The sequence below is a fragment of the Thalassophryne amazonica genome, chromosome 2 (genome assembly GCF_902500255.1).
Source record: "Thalassophryne amazonica chromosome 2, fThaAma1.1, whole genome shotgun sequence".
Lineage (NCBI taxonomy): Eukaryota > Metazoa > Chordata > Actinopteri > Batrachoidiformes > Batrachoididae > Thalassophryne > Thalassophryne amazonica.
In genome coordinates this window covers 8,646,812-8,664,776 of record NC_047104.1, presented here as the reverse complement: position 1 = coordinate 8,664,776, position 17,965 = coordinate 8,646,812, and the positions used below count along the sequence as shown (strand labels likewise).

General features: G+C 44.3%; 1 protein-coding gene across 1 annotated transcript in view; it reads right to left on the bottom strand.

Annotated features, from left to right (window-relative positions):
- The window catches only part of si:ch211-186j3.6 (neural-cadherin), a 1,133,875-nt gene that overhangs the window by 402,622 nt on the left and 713,288 nt on the right, over positions 1–17,965 (bottom strand). The window contains 4 exon segments of the mRNA XM_034183518.1: positions 4,285–4,378; positions 8,274–8,604; positions 8,819–9,262; positions 11,039–11,230. Of these exon segments, the coding sequence (XP_034039409.1) occupies positions 4,285–4,378; positions 8,274–8,604; positions 8,819–9,262; positions 11,039–11,230 (1,061 nt within the window).

The following is a 17,965-nucleotide window of genomic DNA, read 5'->3' as shown; positions in this document are numbered from 1 at the left end:
GATTCTGATTCTGAACACAAGCTTTAGCTGATTCCATTTTGGGAAAGCGGCTTCAATCCTGGCATATAGAAAACGAGAGGCGTTCACGTCGTCATTTGCAGTGATCTGTTCGAGGTATCTGAAACTTCATACATTCTTGATTTTATTATTACTGACAGTCACCAAGCAGCAGACTAAAAAAAGTACTGAAAAATAGAACAGTTAACTGTGCAAAAAAATCTATCTGCAGGCACAAAACAATATAAGTAAACTTACTTTGAAACTTTACAAAACCATCTTTATCTGTGGCCCATTGCTTTTACCATATGATGGAGGCTGTGTTTCATTTTCTTTCAACATGTCTGGACAATAACACTTGTTCCTGTTCGCAGGCGTCTGCGGCACATTAGGCATGCCTCTTTCATCAGCTGCAGCATTTGACCCATTTGGTGTATTTTTCTGGATATTCCAGCACACAGGTGACAAAAAGAAGACTACAAAAAGAAAGAGTGGGCTGTCCATAAAGTGGGTAGGACCCATGGGTGCCAAGCAGACTGGCAGAGAGCTGAATTGGCATTGGGGTGGACGTTCTGGCCTGCTTTGCTTGGTGGGTGGAGTTGCTTGGTTGTTTTTTCCTTAATGGGTTGAGTTGTTCACCATTCACCAGGAACATCTGAGACATGACAAACACCTCCATTTGCATGCACACACACACACACACACACACACACACACACACACACACACACACACACACACACACACACACACACACACACACACACACACACACACACACACACACACACACTAGGCAGAGCACAGGTCTACTTTGATGTTTGGGGTGCCCGCATGTGTTGATCTGAGCGGTGCACACAAAGTAAGGCTCTTTTGGACAGACTAACCCTCTCCTCTGGTACTGCACAGTTTCCTGCTTTAAACAAACAGACACACACTCCCATTCAGCCGTGTGTTTTACACACCAGACTTTATGTTCTGCTATAAACTAGCCACGCTCTGGGACAGTAACGGAGAGTCAACTCGACACAGACGATGTATTTTGAATGAAAAGGAAACCCTTTGAACTATTGTTGACACACACACACACACACACACACACACACACACACACACACACACACACACACACACACACACACACACACACACACACACACACACACACACACACACACACACACACACACGTGAGGACACAATCTTAGTTGGTTTTGGTCCCGTGCTCCCTTCTTACAGGAAATGACCACATTCAAGTTTAATGAAAGAGGAAATCCTTGGTAGAACTTTGACTAATCAAATAACAAAACACTTGTGGAGACAAGTGCCCATTAAGCTGTTTTACAGCAACATGCTGTTTTTGCTGGATTTGGTCTGAGGGTTAATTTTGCCCTTTAATCCAGACTCTTTTTTTGTTATCTGCAAGAGAGGAAAAAAGAATATTTTCCCCTTTTTTCAAGCTGGTGCTGCCAGTCTCCCTGAGACCTGTTTCATGGTTTAAAAAGATTGAGGAAGAACAACAACAACAACAACAAAAAACAAGCAAAGATGGAGAACTTAAGAAAGGTAAAATGTTGCGCCAGAGGACTCGGTCATGTTGATTGGAGGTTTGCACAAAGAAAGTGAAAGCAGAGAAGCGCATAAATTTCAGTGTGTTGTACAGGAGACGTGATGGGTAAACATGTACGGAACAACCCCATCAGTACCAGACTGATTCACCCACGATCCAAACAACAACACCAACACAGGTCTTCTGTTTCAAAAGCTCTCCCAGACATCCATTTAGCTACTTTTCTCCACTTATCTGGGTTGCTGTGGCAACAAGCTAATAAGGCTGCTCACATCCCCCTCCTTTTATCCACATCCTCCGGCTGCCTGTGAGAGATTTCAAGGTTTCCCAGGAAGGATGTGGACTATGATCCCTCAAGAGTGGTGTGGGTCTACCCCTGAACCTCCAAAAGGAAGTGTCCAAGTGGCTTCATCATCAGAACCACCTCAAACACTCAAATCTGGGAGCATACGCCGGTGTCTTGTGCCGCTGCAACATCTATACTATGGAAACTCCCCGGGTCCTGGATGGCAACCACCCAGTCAGGTAACCAATCCATCCCCACCTCTCAAAAGTAATCACATACCTGCAGCAGCCACCCCAAATGTGTGCATGACGAGTCCTTCTCCAGCAAATGAGGTCGTCAACACTGAGGCACCTGGCTGCTGACCACATCCAGAGAAACATGACATGTTTGTAATATGAAGAAGCAGTGGAAAAATTCTGATTCAAAAGAAAAATGTTTGCCAGCTTTTATCCACACTTTCAGTCATTGCCCAGATTGTGAAATATACCAAAGATTCGTCCCATCCTGTCTATGGCTGATGCTGAGACCCTGATTCATGCATTTGTTTCTTCTAGATTGGATTACTGCAGTGTTCTATTTTTTCTGGTTTACCACAGTCCAACGTTAGGAGTCTCCACTTGGTTCAAAATGTTGCTGCCAGGCTTTTGACACGAAGCAGAAAGTTTGACCACATTACACCCATTTTGGCATCTCTTCTTGTCCCTGTAAGATCAGATTTAAGGTTCTGTTACTAACCTATAAAATTGTTCACAGACTAGCAACTCCCTACTTAGATGACCTACTTAAACCCTACGTACCGGCCCGGGCTCTGCGTTCTCAGTGTGCAGGACTACTTTGTGTCCCGGGAGTGAATAAAAAGTCTGTGGGTCACAGAGCTTTCTCTTATCGTGTCCCTGTTCTGTGGAATGATCTCTCTGCATCATTCAAACAGTCAGATTCTGTAGAGACTTTCAAGTTCAGACTTATTTTCCCTTTCGTATGGCTAACATACTGACTTAGTGTAGTTTAGGGCTAGTGGCCAGCGATCACCTTAGTATTTCTTCTGTTTTTCTTGTTGCTTAATGCTGACAAATTATAGTGTATTTGTTGTCTTTCTGATGCCTGATTCTGTTTTTTCTCTCTGTTTGAGGTGCGGATCCATCCAGAGATGGGAGTGGGTATTTTCTTCTGCAAGCCTCCCGCCCTGTGCACCAGCATGGACTCCCAAAATTTCCCGTATAGTCGTATTGTCAATTGCGTCAGTCCCATGGCCCAAGCAGAGGGTCGCCCCTTTGAGTCTGGTCTGATTGAGGTTTCTTCCTCAAATCATCAGAGGGAGTGTTTCGTTACCACTGCCACCTGTGTTCTTGCTCTGGGGGTTGGTAAGGTTAGACCTTACTTGTGTGAAGCCCCTTGAGGCAACTTTGTTGTGATTTGGTGCTATATAAATGAAATCAATTGAAGTGAACTGAATTGAATTGAATTAATGGCTGAATGAAAAACACACGATACACTGGCCACAAAACTCAGAAAACAGGCCAACATCTATAAAGTTTGAGGGACTCGTGAGTCCTGCAGATGAGTTTGCCAAATCGATCAGACTGCAGGAAACATCTGGCTTCACGCTCCCTGAGAGATCATTCAGGGAGGGTTGCTGTTGCTTTGCATTATTTAAATGCTTCAATTCATCACAGCAACAAATCAGCAGCTGCAGCAGCTTGCTGCTAAATTGGTTGGAAAATTTCCATTGTAGAAGCATTAAAACATATATAACATTTGTCTGTGACACGAAGTTGATCCGCAGGACTCCAAATCACAGGACGTGCACGTCAGCTGCACTGTTTATCATTCAGCGGCAGCGAGTCTGACATAAAGACAAAGATAAAATAAGCAGATGTGGGGGCTGGTAACTATGCCAAGTTTTCCACTATCTTGCGCCAAAACTTTAATCAGTGTGAACAGAAGTAACAGTTTCTCCTTCTGTGCCTCTTTTTTCTCCCTCCATCACCTGCTGTGCTCACTCTGAAAAAACAAAGATCAAAAACATTTTCTACAAAAAAACCCTCAAACAAACAAATAAATAAATAAATCCTTATTCATTCCTGTGAAATCTGACCTCACAATAACAGAAATGACTTTTTCCTCAACACCTTTGTTTCTTAAATGTGAATGTGTGATTACAGGCAGCTCAGTGTTCTCTGGAACCTAACATGTTTCACAGTCTTATTTTAATTTTAATTTTAGGATTTTATCTGAGGTTTGATTCCAAAATAAACACTCCAAAATGTCAGCAGTTCCACTGAGTGTACTGATTCGACAGAGGTGAGAAACACTGTGTTCTTAAAGTCTGCTTTTGGCTGATGAAACATTTGTGTTTCTTTAAGTATTTTACTGTTGTTTTTAACAGTCCTCGACTGCATCCGAACAGCTCATGAAGATGGGCGGTAATTACCTTGGCACGTGTCCTTCAAAGATATAGGTCTTATTGTCCCAGTCATCTGGGTCAGGAGCGTAGACCTTCCCAAGCACTGTAGTTGGCATGCGGCCTGATAACAGAAAGCATCAGTCGTTATTCTAAATTACACAGACAGACGTGATTATTTTGTTATTATCGATTATTCACAATAATTCTTCAAAAATATCCAATGACATCTTTTTCTTGAATGATAACCATGCTGTGGTATATGTAAGTCCAACTAGCATATGACATTTTGCATATGTGGAAGTGATATACATTTTAATATGTTTGGGAAACAAACATAGGCATGTTAGGCAAATTCTCTTCATGACAATGCACAAGATCATGTGTGATCATGGGTGTTTTGGGCTCATATACCCTTAAAGATCCCAGCTTGTAGTCTTTCCCAGCTTTTTGCAGTCACTGGAACTTTTCTGTCCAAGCACAAGCTTATGCAAAAATCCACCAACTGGAATAGTCATAATAATGATCCAACTTGCAGTGCAGTAGGATTCAGTGTAGGACCATCCCAAACTGCACCACCCTTTGGAGCAGTAGACAATGCTTACTGATGTACCATACTGCCTTTATTTCTTAGTGACTGATGGAAATTAAATCCTAGACATATTCAGAGACTTGGAAATGTTCATGTATTCATCCCCTGACTTGTCTAAAGAAAGGTGGCTGTAAAAGTGTTGATTTATATTTAGAAAATAACCCTTAGCTTTAGTTATGCAATTATTTGTAGGCTCTATTAACCGTGGGAAGGTGCAAATAGACTGTATTTATATGGCCCTTTTATGGTAAAAAGCATTTTACAGTGATGCCTCACACACTCTCTGCCTAACCCAAACATGGCAGCCTTATCAGCTACCAAAGGTTAAAATGCCCAGTTTTTTTTTCCTCCAGAAGGATTTCAACAGCCTTGGTGAAGCATCAGGCTCCTTTTCATTTGCCCTCCCCTACAGTCTGCGGTCGTCAAGGTCACTGCAGACTGTATGCATACATGGACAGAGACTGATATGAACTCATCTGCACACATGACGCATGCTTTACCACCCCTACCCCCTCCCTTGTGTTTCTGTCTCCAGGGGCAGAGAGGAGGGGGAGTGGCCCCCTCCTCTCTGCCACTCCCCCCGAGAGCAGCTGTGTGGCGGAATTGCTGCTGCAGCTCCCACACACTCATTGCCTCAATGCGGATGATGGACTGTTTCAGAGCTTAGCATACATAAACAAATCAAATGTATATGTGTGGTTGTTTAAATTCTGATGTGTGCCATTATTACATTCAACTAGTAGTAACTGTGGATTAATGGCTGCATTTCTTTTTTTAGGTAATTGGGTGTGAAGATGAATTTCCCCTTTAGGGATCAATAAAGTTGTTTAAATCTTGAATCTTGAAAACATGATCAAACTAAGCCTTGTTTGTGCCAAAAGCCAAGGTATAAAAATAGATTTTTAAACAAACTTTAAAAATGGTCAATGACGGTGCCTCCCTAAAACCCAGAGGCAAGCAGCTGGTCAGCCAACCTGAGAGACAGACTAGGTGCATAAAGCCGAAGAAACCCAGAGAGGTATGATGGAGCTAGACTGTGGAGAGACTTAAAAAGGAACATAAGAATTTTAAAATGGACCCTAAAATGAACCAGCAACCAATGAAGTGTGGCCAGGACAGGGGTCATATGCTCGCTCCTCCGCGCTCCTGTCAGAAGCTGTGCCGCAGCATTCTGGACCAACTGCAGATGGGAGAGAAGTGTCTGATTTACTCCCGCATAAAGCGAATTGCAGTAATCCAGACAAGAGGAAACAAAAGCGTGAATGACCATCTCGAAATGTTGCCTGGAAAGAAAAGGATTCAATGTTGTCAGACACCTATATTTTGTTTAGTGTTTTGATTTCTGGGAAAATCCAGTACAACTAACGATTATAATTACTATTATTAAGTGGTTAGTGCACTTGGTTTCAGTGCAGAAGGTTCCCAGTTCAAACCCCAGCACTGCCCATTTCTCCATGTCATGTGGAGTTGGGTCAGGAAGGGCATCTGGCATAAAACTTGTGCCAATTCAATATGTGTGGTGACCCCGAGTGAAAGCAAGGGAGCAGCCAAAAGGATTTACTTATAATAACAAACCTATGATATTTCAGTATCTAAGTTGCTCTGGAGTATACAGTATGTCGCAGGATCTCCCAAACTAGTAAAAAACAACAACAACAACAAAAATGTGATTTATAGTACTTAATATAATATACGACTTATATATGTACATTGATGTCACATAATCACAAAGTGTCCAAACAACAATTTTCCCATGTTTCTAATTGAGATGCATAAGAATATTATGTTATCTGGAAACATTCAGGTCAACCAATGTTTCCTTTTTAGTGTGTGTGTGTGTGTGTGTGTGTGTTTATTTTTCAGGTGAAGGAGACGCGATTGTGAGTGACACTGCACGTTGTCGGCATAAGGAGCCTGAAATGTAAAATAGAAAATGGTATTTGAATGCACAATGATTTGCTGCTCGCTTCCCGCAATCTCCTCTCAGTCTGAACCGTATGGGAATTATTCTAAAGGTACCCTTGAAAACATAAAAGCAGACCTTGACATGTTGAATTTTAGCCTGTTGTTTGTCTCTGCCAAAAGTTTCTGAGGAAGAAGTCAGATACTCCCAAACCAACTTGGCAGCATATTTGGATTTCTGTCGGGAAAACTGATAGTGCGACAGTTTCCCCCCCCCAAAATTTCATTTAGGCCTCTGCATACTAATATATCCCACAGTTTCTGATCAACAAAAGCAACAACTGACAAAAACTCAAATGTCACGGGTTGTAAATACTTGGAGGGGTGGACTTTTTTTTTATTCTTGAGGAGTCAGTGGGCCGTGTGCCATCCGGCTAAATGGTTGTTACAACAGTCGGGTCACCTGAGTTTGGTTTAGAAAGGTTGGTTCATATACGAGGTCTGTCAATAAAGTAACGGTCCTTTTTATTTTTTTCAAAAACTATATGGATTTCATTCATATGTTTTTACGTCAGACGTGCTTGAACCCTTGTGCGCATGCGTGAGTTTTTCCACGCCTGTCGGTGACATCATTCGCTTGTGAGCACTCCTTGTGGGAGGAGTCGTCCAGCCCCTCGTCGGAATTCAATCAATCAATCAATTTTATTTATATAGCGCCAAATCACAACAAACAGTTGCCCCAAGGTGCTTTATATTGTAAGGCAAGGCCATACAATAATTACGTAAAAACCTGACTGCTTGTGGAAGAAAATATAGAAAGCAAAGATTCAGTGCAGGTTGTCTTGGGAAACAGTGTAGTGTCTAACCTAATTATTGATCAGTGATAGCAGCTCATGGGCCAACCAGGTTTTTGGTCCCACTTAGGGGGACTAAAGGACACTTACAATCAGAGCTACAAATAAACATCCATTGAACAACATGCTGGATGTTATTTGACACAGAGGAACAGGGACTGCTAACCCACCATGTTGACAAATCTACAGTAAAAATGTGAGTCCATTTGATATTTTTTTTACTCTGGTCTTTAATTTGGTATTTTTGTGCATTGTTGTAGGGTACTTTTATTATTGTGTTTATTGTTATATTACTGGAGTTATTTTGTTTAGTGCATTGATTCCTGTGGAAGCTCTTTATAAAGAGTTAATATTACTATTTTTAACTAGAGCACTTGGCTAAACTCTCTTGTACCTGCATTAATGGAAAATGTCCAGCAAGTGGAGCTATTGCTCCATTTCAAGAACTTTGAGTATTGTCTGTGTGACAGTCCTAACAGCATACCAACCTGTTGCTTATATCAGTAGATAATATTAACAAACACCTGATTTTCTGTTTATAAGTCAAACCAGAATCGCAAGTCACAGAGATTCCCAAACTATTAAAAAAACAATCAAACTTGGGACTCATTCTCCAGAAAACACAGTCTGTGTGTTTTAACAGGATATCCAAACATAGGTCACATTTTCACCTCTGTGACTGTTGATGAAAATTTTCTTCTCGCCTGCCACATGACTGTGATCGTTTTGGTCACCAATGGTCACCGTCAGGGTGCTGGTCACTGTTTTGGCTGGCCGGCCGCTGTCACTCATAACAATGGGAATGAGAAACTCCTTTTGGCGCTCACGATCAAAGGTCCTCAGTGCTGTCAGTGTAGCTGTGCCGTTCAAGTTGTCCTGGAGGTAGAAATCATTGCTATGTCGATACTCTGCAGGGACAGTGAAGTGGAAAGGTGGGCCATTCTCTGCAGAATCTCGGTCAACTGCACGGAGGAGTGTGGATGTTTGGTTCAGTCTTACTATCTAAACAGGGAGGGAAGCAGAAACAAATCAACTTCAGATTTATTCCATGACTGCATTCATCAATTTCTGTGAGCAGTTGGTTTAATACATCTTCAATTTATTTCACCAAGTCAACTGCTTTCCCAATTTTGATTAAATCCTTTCAATAATGTCAATTTTACCAATTAGATCATCAAATTCAAGGAATTTCAAGACTTCACATGGTCTAGCATACCTGTGGTCCAGCCACATTTTCAAAGATGACTGGAGAGTAAACTGCCTCAAACTCTGGTCCGTTATCATTTACATCCAAAAGAGGCAACTGCACAGTTGCACTGCCTGTTAGTGGTGGCTCCCCGTGGTCAGTTGCAACAACAATTAGGTGATGCTGAGGCACCCTTTCTCGATCCAAAGGTCGGGCCACACTGAGCACACCTGACTGGTCAATAGTGAACAGCCCCTCAGGGTCAGAGTCCTCGGATAGACTGTAGGTAATTTCGCGGTTCAGGCCTGAATCAGAGTCGCTGGCTCCCAAATGTGCCACACTGGTTCCCACAGAAATATCCTCAGGTAGGGGTGCCAGAGACAAGAAATGCGGAATGAAAACTGGAGCATGGTCATTGTAGTCCTCCACCTCCACCACACAGTGCAGAAGGCTAGAGAAGTCTAAGTCTTCAACCTGAAAGAAATAATCAGATCAGGTTAGGTGTCTGACAGATAGAGATGGTGACAAGACCCCTATATCAACTCAGAATCAAGACCAAGGCCTTAACCCCCAAAAGTTTAAGATTTTGGAGTGGGCAATACTGGAGCCCAACCGGTTGCTTTGGGGTGGAGTACTGATATATATATATATATATATATATATATATATATATATATATATATATATATATATATATATATATATATATATATATATATATATATATATATATGTATATATATATATACACACAAACATCTTCAACAGCTTATCTGGGATCAGGTTGCAGGAGCTCCACCTAGCTGGAGATACAGCGAACACTTGTGTGTTTTTGCTTTAAACACCCACTCAGACTCAAAATTACTGGCAGCTGGCTGCTTTGCCACTGTCTCTTGTAGCTAATATGACCAAGGGGTGATGGAGGTCCTAACCATGCTTGAAAACATCCTCTGCTGGACAATTTTCTAACAGCCATAGTCTTTTTCAGCATTGTTTATTCAGCAAAATAAGAGTTTTCATATCTGTAACAATAATTCGGATGCTGATATTTTCACAAAAGGCTCATATCGGCCGACTGATATGTTGGTCAGGTTCTCAGTGAGTCCAAGTCAAGATCGTGTCTTTGGAAGAGGAGCCGAGACCTAAAAACACATCTCTGTTTTCAACACCGTTAATTTAATTAGCCTTAACATCACAGCATCGGCTTAGCTGGGGTCAACCTGAACACTGGACGAGGTCAAAAGGTTAAAAAAAGTATATAAAAACTGAACATGTTATAAAAGTCTCTGAGAGATATTGAGCTCTTTTTACAGCTCAGAATAGAGTGTGTTAATAACTGCAATGTACAAGAATTTCATATTCACAGGTTGATATATTTAATGGCATTACGTAGCTTTCAGCATACATCAGCACAATTACAGTGTTTTTTCCCCTCAGTGAGTTACTGAACACCATGTAACACAATCATAATTACAGTACACACTTATGCAGTCTAATGCAGTAATAACTATAGCAAACACTGCCCCCGACATACACACACAAACAAAAGATTATAATCTAATTCATTTGTTATTTAAATTAATGTGTACACTTATTCTAGCCCGAGACAGAGTCAAGATTGCGTAAAATTGCTTTCAATTCCAAGACAAGACTGAGTAAGTAAAAAGCGTTCTCAAGGCCAGACTTCAGACCAAGACAAGACTCGAGTGTTACAACATTACTAACAGGTGAAGTCAGCATCATTTAAAGTTAAATGTAAATACATACATCATCAGTCAAAAATGTAAGAGTCTTCTCGGTATTTTTACATATTCCTGCTGTGAATTATCGACCAGTCATCTGTGTGCTGCTGGTGAGTGTTTCTGTTTTGTTTTCTTGTTTCTAACTGCTGCCTTGCCTGCCAATAATGTGCAAATAGAGCCGAGCAGAATTTCAAATTTGCATTTGGAGCTGAGACACAATGTTGCCTGGTTGACTGACATATAAACCGTCTGCACCTTGAAACTCTTTTTCTTCGGATTTCTTTGAAAGGTTCACAGTTTAGGTTGATAATGTTTGAATTTGAAAGCAGTGCAGAAGAACATCAGTAAAACTGACATCTTTGCTTACCAAGAAGACCACATTTTCTGCTTCTGTCAGACTATTCTTCTACATCCTGTTCCTTCCCACGCAGGTGAAATTAAAGTGAGTTCTGCAGAGCAGCTGAGCTGTGATCACAGTAATGTTGTACATTTGATAAGTCTGGAATACCTTCAGCGTGAGGTTGAACCTCTGTTCGCTGTGCCGCTCGTAGTCCAGACGTTTCTTGAGCCTCAGGGTGCCGTGCTGCTCCTGCCGGTGACTCACCATGTAAAACTTCTGCTCTTGGTCTCCGGCCACGACACTAAAGGTCAGCTGGGCATTTTCTCCTGTGTCTCTGTCCTCCGCACTGAGCTCCAGGATCTGTGAACCACCACACAAGTTGGTGATAAATTAAACCCAAAAATATACAAAAGATACTCCGTGTTGGGAACTATGTGCACTTGTGACTTCCGCTGAGGAGGTGGTTTGGCTGCAACATTTCAGTCATTGCATGTTCTGTCAATCTTGTGTTGGGTCTTGTTCTGCTAGTATGACCAGAGCAGATGGTCACCCCTCTGAGCTTGGTCTGCTTATGGTTTCTTCTGATGCTAACACCAATGTGCTTGGGTAATGGGTAAGGTCTCGAGCTGACATGTGCACAGCACTTTGTGATGACTTACAGTGCATCCAGAAAGTATTCAAAGAGCTTCAAAGAGCTTTTTCCACATTTTGTTATGTTATAGTCTTATTCCAAAATGGATGAAATGCGACAACACCCCATAAGTACAACATGAAAAATAGTTGTTTTTATTATTTTTATTTTTGCAAATTTATTAAAAACTAGACCACCATACTTAAAGAGCACAAACCTCCACCAACGCTAGTTTCCAGTTCCATAAATTTTGACCTTGGAAAAAAAATTCAAAGTCAAAGTCCTGTTAGTGACTTTTCATTAGCTAAATTAGATTTGATCAAATGTCCGGAGTATGTATTTAGTTCAAGTATTTTTGTGGTGTTGTCAGTTTTTTTTCTTCATATTTTTTGGTTTCTGAATTCTTTTTCAGATAATTTTCACAGAACATTGGTTTTCTCTGCTATGTAGAATTTGTTGTTGTTTTTTGGCACTAGGTTTCTGACTGATAAATGGAAGACAAACAGGCATACAATTGCAATCTCCATCAAACAATGTCAGTCGATAAAGGATACCTTCCTACATAATACTCTCAAATATGAAAGAAATGTGATATTTTTTGACAGAGGTATGGATTTATGAAAATTCATTTAATGTTAAAGACAGGGATTTTTCCAATTTTCCAAGATTTTCCTGGCTTTGACCTTTGGCATATGACCCTGAAAATGATCTGTCAGCTAAAGAACAAACTGATCACTTTTATTCACTGCCACTCAATCACTATAACATAAGACATTTTAAGCTGTATTATGTACTGTTTGTATTGTTGAGTATTCCATGCGTTATCCAATATGCAGGTGCTAAAGATGATTTTCACTTTCATGGCAATTTAACAGACAATAAAGAAACCTGTATCTTAATCTGAATGTTTGCAAGATTTTTTTTGGCAATTTTTGGCATCAGGGTGTAGGACTAGAGTTGTGATATTATTTGGGGAAGTCTGGAGTGGCAAAAAATATGTTAGGGTGTTGCAGGATATGTGCAAGGACAGCAGGAACCTCAGACAGGAGTCTCCATCGACTATGATGTTTACACATGAGATTGTGATTTGTAGTAACAGTCAGAAGCAAGAGAGGTGAAGATATGCTCTGGAGAGAAGGTGAATGAAAATCAGTCAAAGTAAGAAGGAGTACATGTGGGCAGGTTGTTGACTGTAGGACAAACTGGAAACAAAGTCAGAGAGGCGAGACTGAGATGGTTTGGACATATGCACAGGAGCAACCCAGGTATATGGAGAGCAGCATGCTGAGGATGGAGCCACCAGGTTGGAGGATAAGAGGGAGGCCAGAAAAGAGGTTTGTGGATGTGTCAGAGGAAGATGCATAGGACAGGGTGAAACGGAGAAAGATGATCTGTTGTGCACCCCCCCCCCCCCCCGCCCCCCATGGGAGCAGCAGACAGTCAAAGAAAATGACTGACTTGACAGATATTTGACCTTCTCCTCTCCTTATGACTCTACTTTGGCGTTGTACCTTTATGTGCTGAGCAGGTGTCCTGCATGATTGTTTGAACTTGATCTGTGATTGTCAATGAGTGATTACAAGACCTGAAGGACTAAAACAGTGGATGACGATAAATGCTGATGTATAACATCAATCAGGAGTACAATGTTCTTCCTTGTAACACTGGTAAAATCACTACATAAAATAAATAAGAAGAAAGCTGTGAGTTTTCCGCATTACAAAAACAAATCTGAATTTAAGCAAAACACCAAATTATCTTTTGTGCATATGCTCTCACTTATACATTAAAGAGGAACTATACAACATTTACCTGAATGCACGCATCATTATTGCTGATAAATTTGTAAAAGAAAAGAAAATCCTGAGAATGGCAGTGTGAAGTTTTTAACTGACTGTTTTCTTGGTCAGTGTTTCTGATTCTCATTGTTATTAATCACATTGTACATAAAGTACTACAGCCTGTTAACATTTTGATGCAGTTAAAGTTACATCAAGTCAGGTCTGGTACCACACACCGCTGCATCAACAACACCATGGAACCATTCCGTGTCCTGGATGTCAACCACAAGGAGAGACAGATTATTGTTTTTGAGAAGTGAGGATGGAACATTTGTCTTTATTTTTAACATTTTCAAGAAATTAGAGCACCAGCTGTCTCTTTGAACTGGTGTTTTGAACTAGAATGAGTGAGGTGGAAGGGTTTAGTAAATAATGGCTTTCAAGTTTTTCAATTCAAAGTGACTGTTGCATTGCTGGATGGTTGGAGCTACACGCTAAGTTTATTAGTATCTTTTTCACTTAAACAGGCTGCTACAATACTGAACTGTGTCATAATCAATTTGGCTGTATTTAAATTTGTTGATGTAATTTCAACTTCACAAGCAATACACTTTTCTTTAGTTTTCTTTTCTTCTTTTTTAACAAAATAATCTTGAGTTTTAGTTCAACTTCTTCTTATACTATGACAAAATTTGCTGCAGATGTCCTTGCTCGTGCATTAAAGAGGTACTATGCAACACTTTTACCTTTATTTTATAGTTTGGGAGTAATTGTAATTGCTAAGCATGTTGTGTGGGCCGCTGAAGAGGAGGTACTGCTGGCCCACCACCACCAGAGGGCGCCCTGCCTGGAGTGCGGGCTCCAGGCACCAGAGGGCGCTGCCACCTTATGGGAGCAGCCTGGGTGACAGCTGTCACCCATCACTGGACACAGCTGTTCCACTCAGCACGGAGGTATAACAGTAGGACGGCGTCTCCACCTCAGTGCCGAGATATCGCCTTGAGTTTAAGGTAATCCTTCTCTGCAAACGTATACTAAAGATAAACCTTGCTAAACCTTTTCAGGACAGCTGATTACAGAAAGCAACTTGCTCAGATAAGTACTCACCTTTCCTGCTTCTGTGTAACAAGAGGTGGAGGCGGCTTCGCCCCTCTCCATCTACTGGGTGCGGTCGCATCCCTACCTGTGTGTTTGTGCTCTTTCCCGCCAGCAGTACCGGATCCGACGAGCGAAGGCAGTGGCCACCTGGGAATTTGGGACTTGGCGGTTCCAGTACTTCTGGGTTTCGGTGGCAGAGGAGATCTGGGTGGTTCCGGTTCGACTAGGACGGACGTCTCCTACCTTCGAGCCTGCCCACACGACACCAGCAGATTTCGGCTTACACCTCCAAATTATTGATTGTTGTATTAGTTGTGCTCTTTTCACAACAGTAAAACTTGTTCTTTACTTTTCTCCATTGTCCGTTCATTGCGCCCCCTGTTGTGGGTCCGTGTACCTACACTTTCACAACAGGATATCTCGGCCAGCGTCATGGACCCCGAGGGGCGTCAACCGGCTGTTGAACGGCCAATGGAAGAACAAGGCGCGTCGGCGGCTTCGGGAGGGGTAATCGGTGAGTTGCAGCGAATCCTCACCGCTTTCACCTCTCGGATCGATTTAATGACCGAGCAGCACGTTCTCCTAAACCGCAGGGTGGAGGCTCTCGCCGCACAAGTGGAGGCGCGCCCTCCGGGCGCCGCTGCGGCTCTCCCTCCCGAGGACCCTGCGCGTGAAAGTGACGTTCCACTGGTCGTTCAATGGTCCCTTCCTCCGTCCCCAGAAGCATACATAAGCCCTCCAGAACCGTACGGAGGCTGTGTGGAGACGTGCACGGATTTTCTGATGCAGTGTTCGCTCGTCTTCGCACAGCGTCCCGTGATGTACGCGACTGACGCTAGCAAAGTAGCTTATGTAATAAATCTGCTTCGCGGGGAGGCACGCGCTTGGGCTACAGCGCTCTGGGAGCAGAACTCACGGCTCCTTCATACATACGATGGGTTTGTACGGGAGCTCAGAACGGTGTTCGACCATCCCAACAGAGGAGAGACCGCTTCAACCGCGCTACTGTCAATGAGACAGGGGCGTCGGAGCGCAGCTGCCTATGCAGTCGCCTTCTGCATCGCGGCGGCAAGATCCGGCTGGAATAGCACTGCCCTCCGCGCCGCCTTTGTAAACGGACTGTCACTGGTCCTAAAAGAGCACCTGGTGGCGAAGGACGAACCGCGGGACTTAGATGGGCTCATCGATCTGGTCATACGACTCGACAACCGGCTAGAAGAACGCCGTCGGGAACGAGGCGAAGGGCGTGGCCAGGCACGCGTCGTCCCTCTCCCTTCCGGTTCCGACCGAGCTCCGCCCTCCCCACGCTCCTCTGTTCCTGCGCTCCGTGCGCCTACGGCTCCCCCTGCTGACGAAGCTATGGACACGAGCAGGGCAACATTTAGGGCACCTGGAGCACAAAGGAGGCGGGCCTATGGAGCTTGTTTTGTTTGCGGCTCGAGTGAGCATCTTGCAAACGACTGCCCCGAGCGGTTAAACTCCAACGCCCGCCCCTAGAGACTGGGCCAGGGGTGGGCCAAAACATTCACGTGGGACACACCCACATTGCCACACGACTCCCAGTCACGATCCTGTATGAGGATTCAACCCTGAAGGCCCCAGCACTGGTGGACACGGGCTCTGAAGGGAATCTGCTAGACAGCAGATGGGCCAGGGAGATAGGGCTCCCTCTGGTGGCTCTTACCTCGCCTGTACAGGTTCGGGCACTAGATGGCTCCCTACTCCCACCGATCACACATAAGACACCTCCAGTAACTCTGGTGGTGTCAGGTAACCACCGGGAGGTGATCGAGTTCTTTGTGACTCAGGCCACCTCCCGTGTGGTTCTGGGCTTTCCCTGGATGCTAAAGCACAATCCCCGGATCGATTGGCCGTCCGGGGTAGTGGTACAGTGGAGCGAGACCTGCCATCGGGAGTGTCTAGGTTCCTCGGTTCCTCCCGGCTCCCACGCTAAGGAGGAGGTCCGAGTCCCGCCCAATCTGAAGGCGGTGCCGGCGGAGTACCATGACCTCGCTGACGTGTTCAGCAAGGATCTGGCACTCACGCTTCCTCCCCACCGCCCGTATGATTGTGCCATTGATTTGGTTCCAGGCAGTGAGTTGCCGTCCAGTAGGCTGTACAACCTCTCACGGCCGGAACGCGAATCAATGGAGACCTACATCCGGGACTCATTAGCTGCCGGGTTGATCCGGAATTCCACCTCCCCGATGGGTGCTGGTTTCTTTTTTGTGGGTAAAAAAGATGGCGGGCTTCGTCCATGCATTGATTACAGGGGGTTGAACGAAATCACGGTTCGCAACCGATACCCGTTGCCCTTGTTGGATTCAGTGTTCACCCCCTTGCATGGAGCCAAAATCTTCACCAAGCTTGATCTTAGGAATGCGTATCATTTGGTTCGGATCCGGAAGGGAGACGAATGGAAGACGGCATTTAACACCCCGTTAGGTCATTTCGAGTACCTGGTCATGCCGTTCGGTCTCACTAATGCTCCCGCGACTTTCCAAGCATTGGTAAACGATGTCTTGCGGGACTTCCTGCACCGGTTCGTCTTCGTGTACCTAGACGACATACTCATCTTTTCCCCGGATCCTGAGACTCATGTCCGGCATGTCCGTCAGGTCCTACAGCGGTTGTTGGAGAACCGCCTGTTTGTGAAGGGCGAGAAGTGTGAGTTCCACCGCACTTCTTTGTCCTTCTTGGGGTTTATCATCTCCTCCAACTCCGTCGCCCCTGATCCGGCCAAGGTTGCGGCGGTGAGAGATTGGCCCCAACCCACAAGCGGTAGGAAGCTGCAACAGTTCCTCGGCTTTGCTAATTTCTACAGGAGGTTCATTAAGGGCTACAGTCAGGTAGTTAGCCCCCTGACAGCCCTGACCTCACCAAAAATCCCCTTCACCTGGTCGGATCGGTGCGAAGCCGCGTTCAAGGAGTTGAAACGGCGCTTTTCGTCTGCACCAGTTCTGGTGCAGCCCGATCCTAGCCGCCAGTTAGTGGTTGAAGTGGATGCCTCTGACTCGGGGATAGGAGCGGTGCTCTCCCAGAGCGGGAAGACCGATAAGGTCCTTCACCCGTGTGCCTATTTTTCCCGCAGGTTGACCCCCGCTGAACGGAACTATGACGTCGGCAATCGGGAACTCCTTGCTGTGAAAGAGGCCCTCGAAGAGTGGAGACATCTGTTGGAGGGAACAGCCGTGCCATTCACGGTTTTCACTGACCATCGGAACCTGGAGTACATCAGGACCGCCAAGCGGCTGAACCCCAGGCAAGCCCGCTGGTCACTGTTCTTTGGCCGTTTTGACTTCCGGATTACCTACCGTCCCGGGACCAAGAATCAAAGATTGGATGCATTGTCCCGGGTACACGAAGACGAAGTCAAAACGGAACCGTCGGATCCCCCGGATCCCATCATCCCGGAGTCCGCTATCGTGGCCGCCCTCACCTGGGACGTGGAGAAGACCGTCCGGGAGGCCCTGACCCGTGACCCGGACCCCGGAATCGGACCAAAGAACAGACTATACGTCCCACCAGAAGCCAGGGCTGCAGTACTGGACTTCTGTCACGGTTCTAAGCTCTCCTGTCACCCTG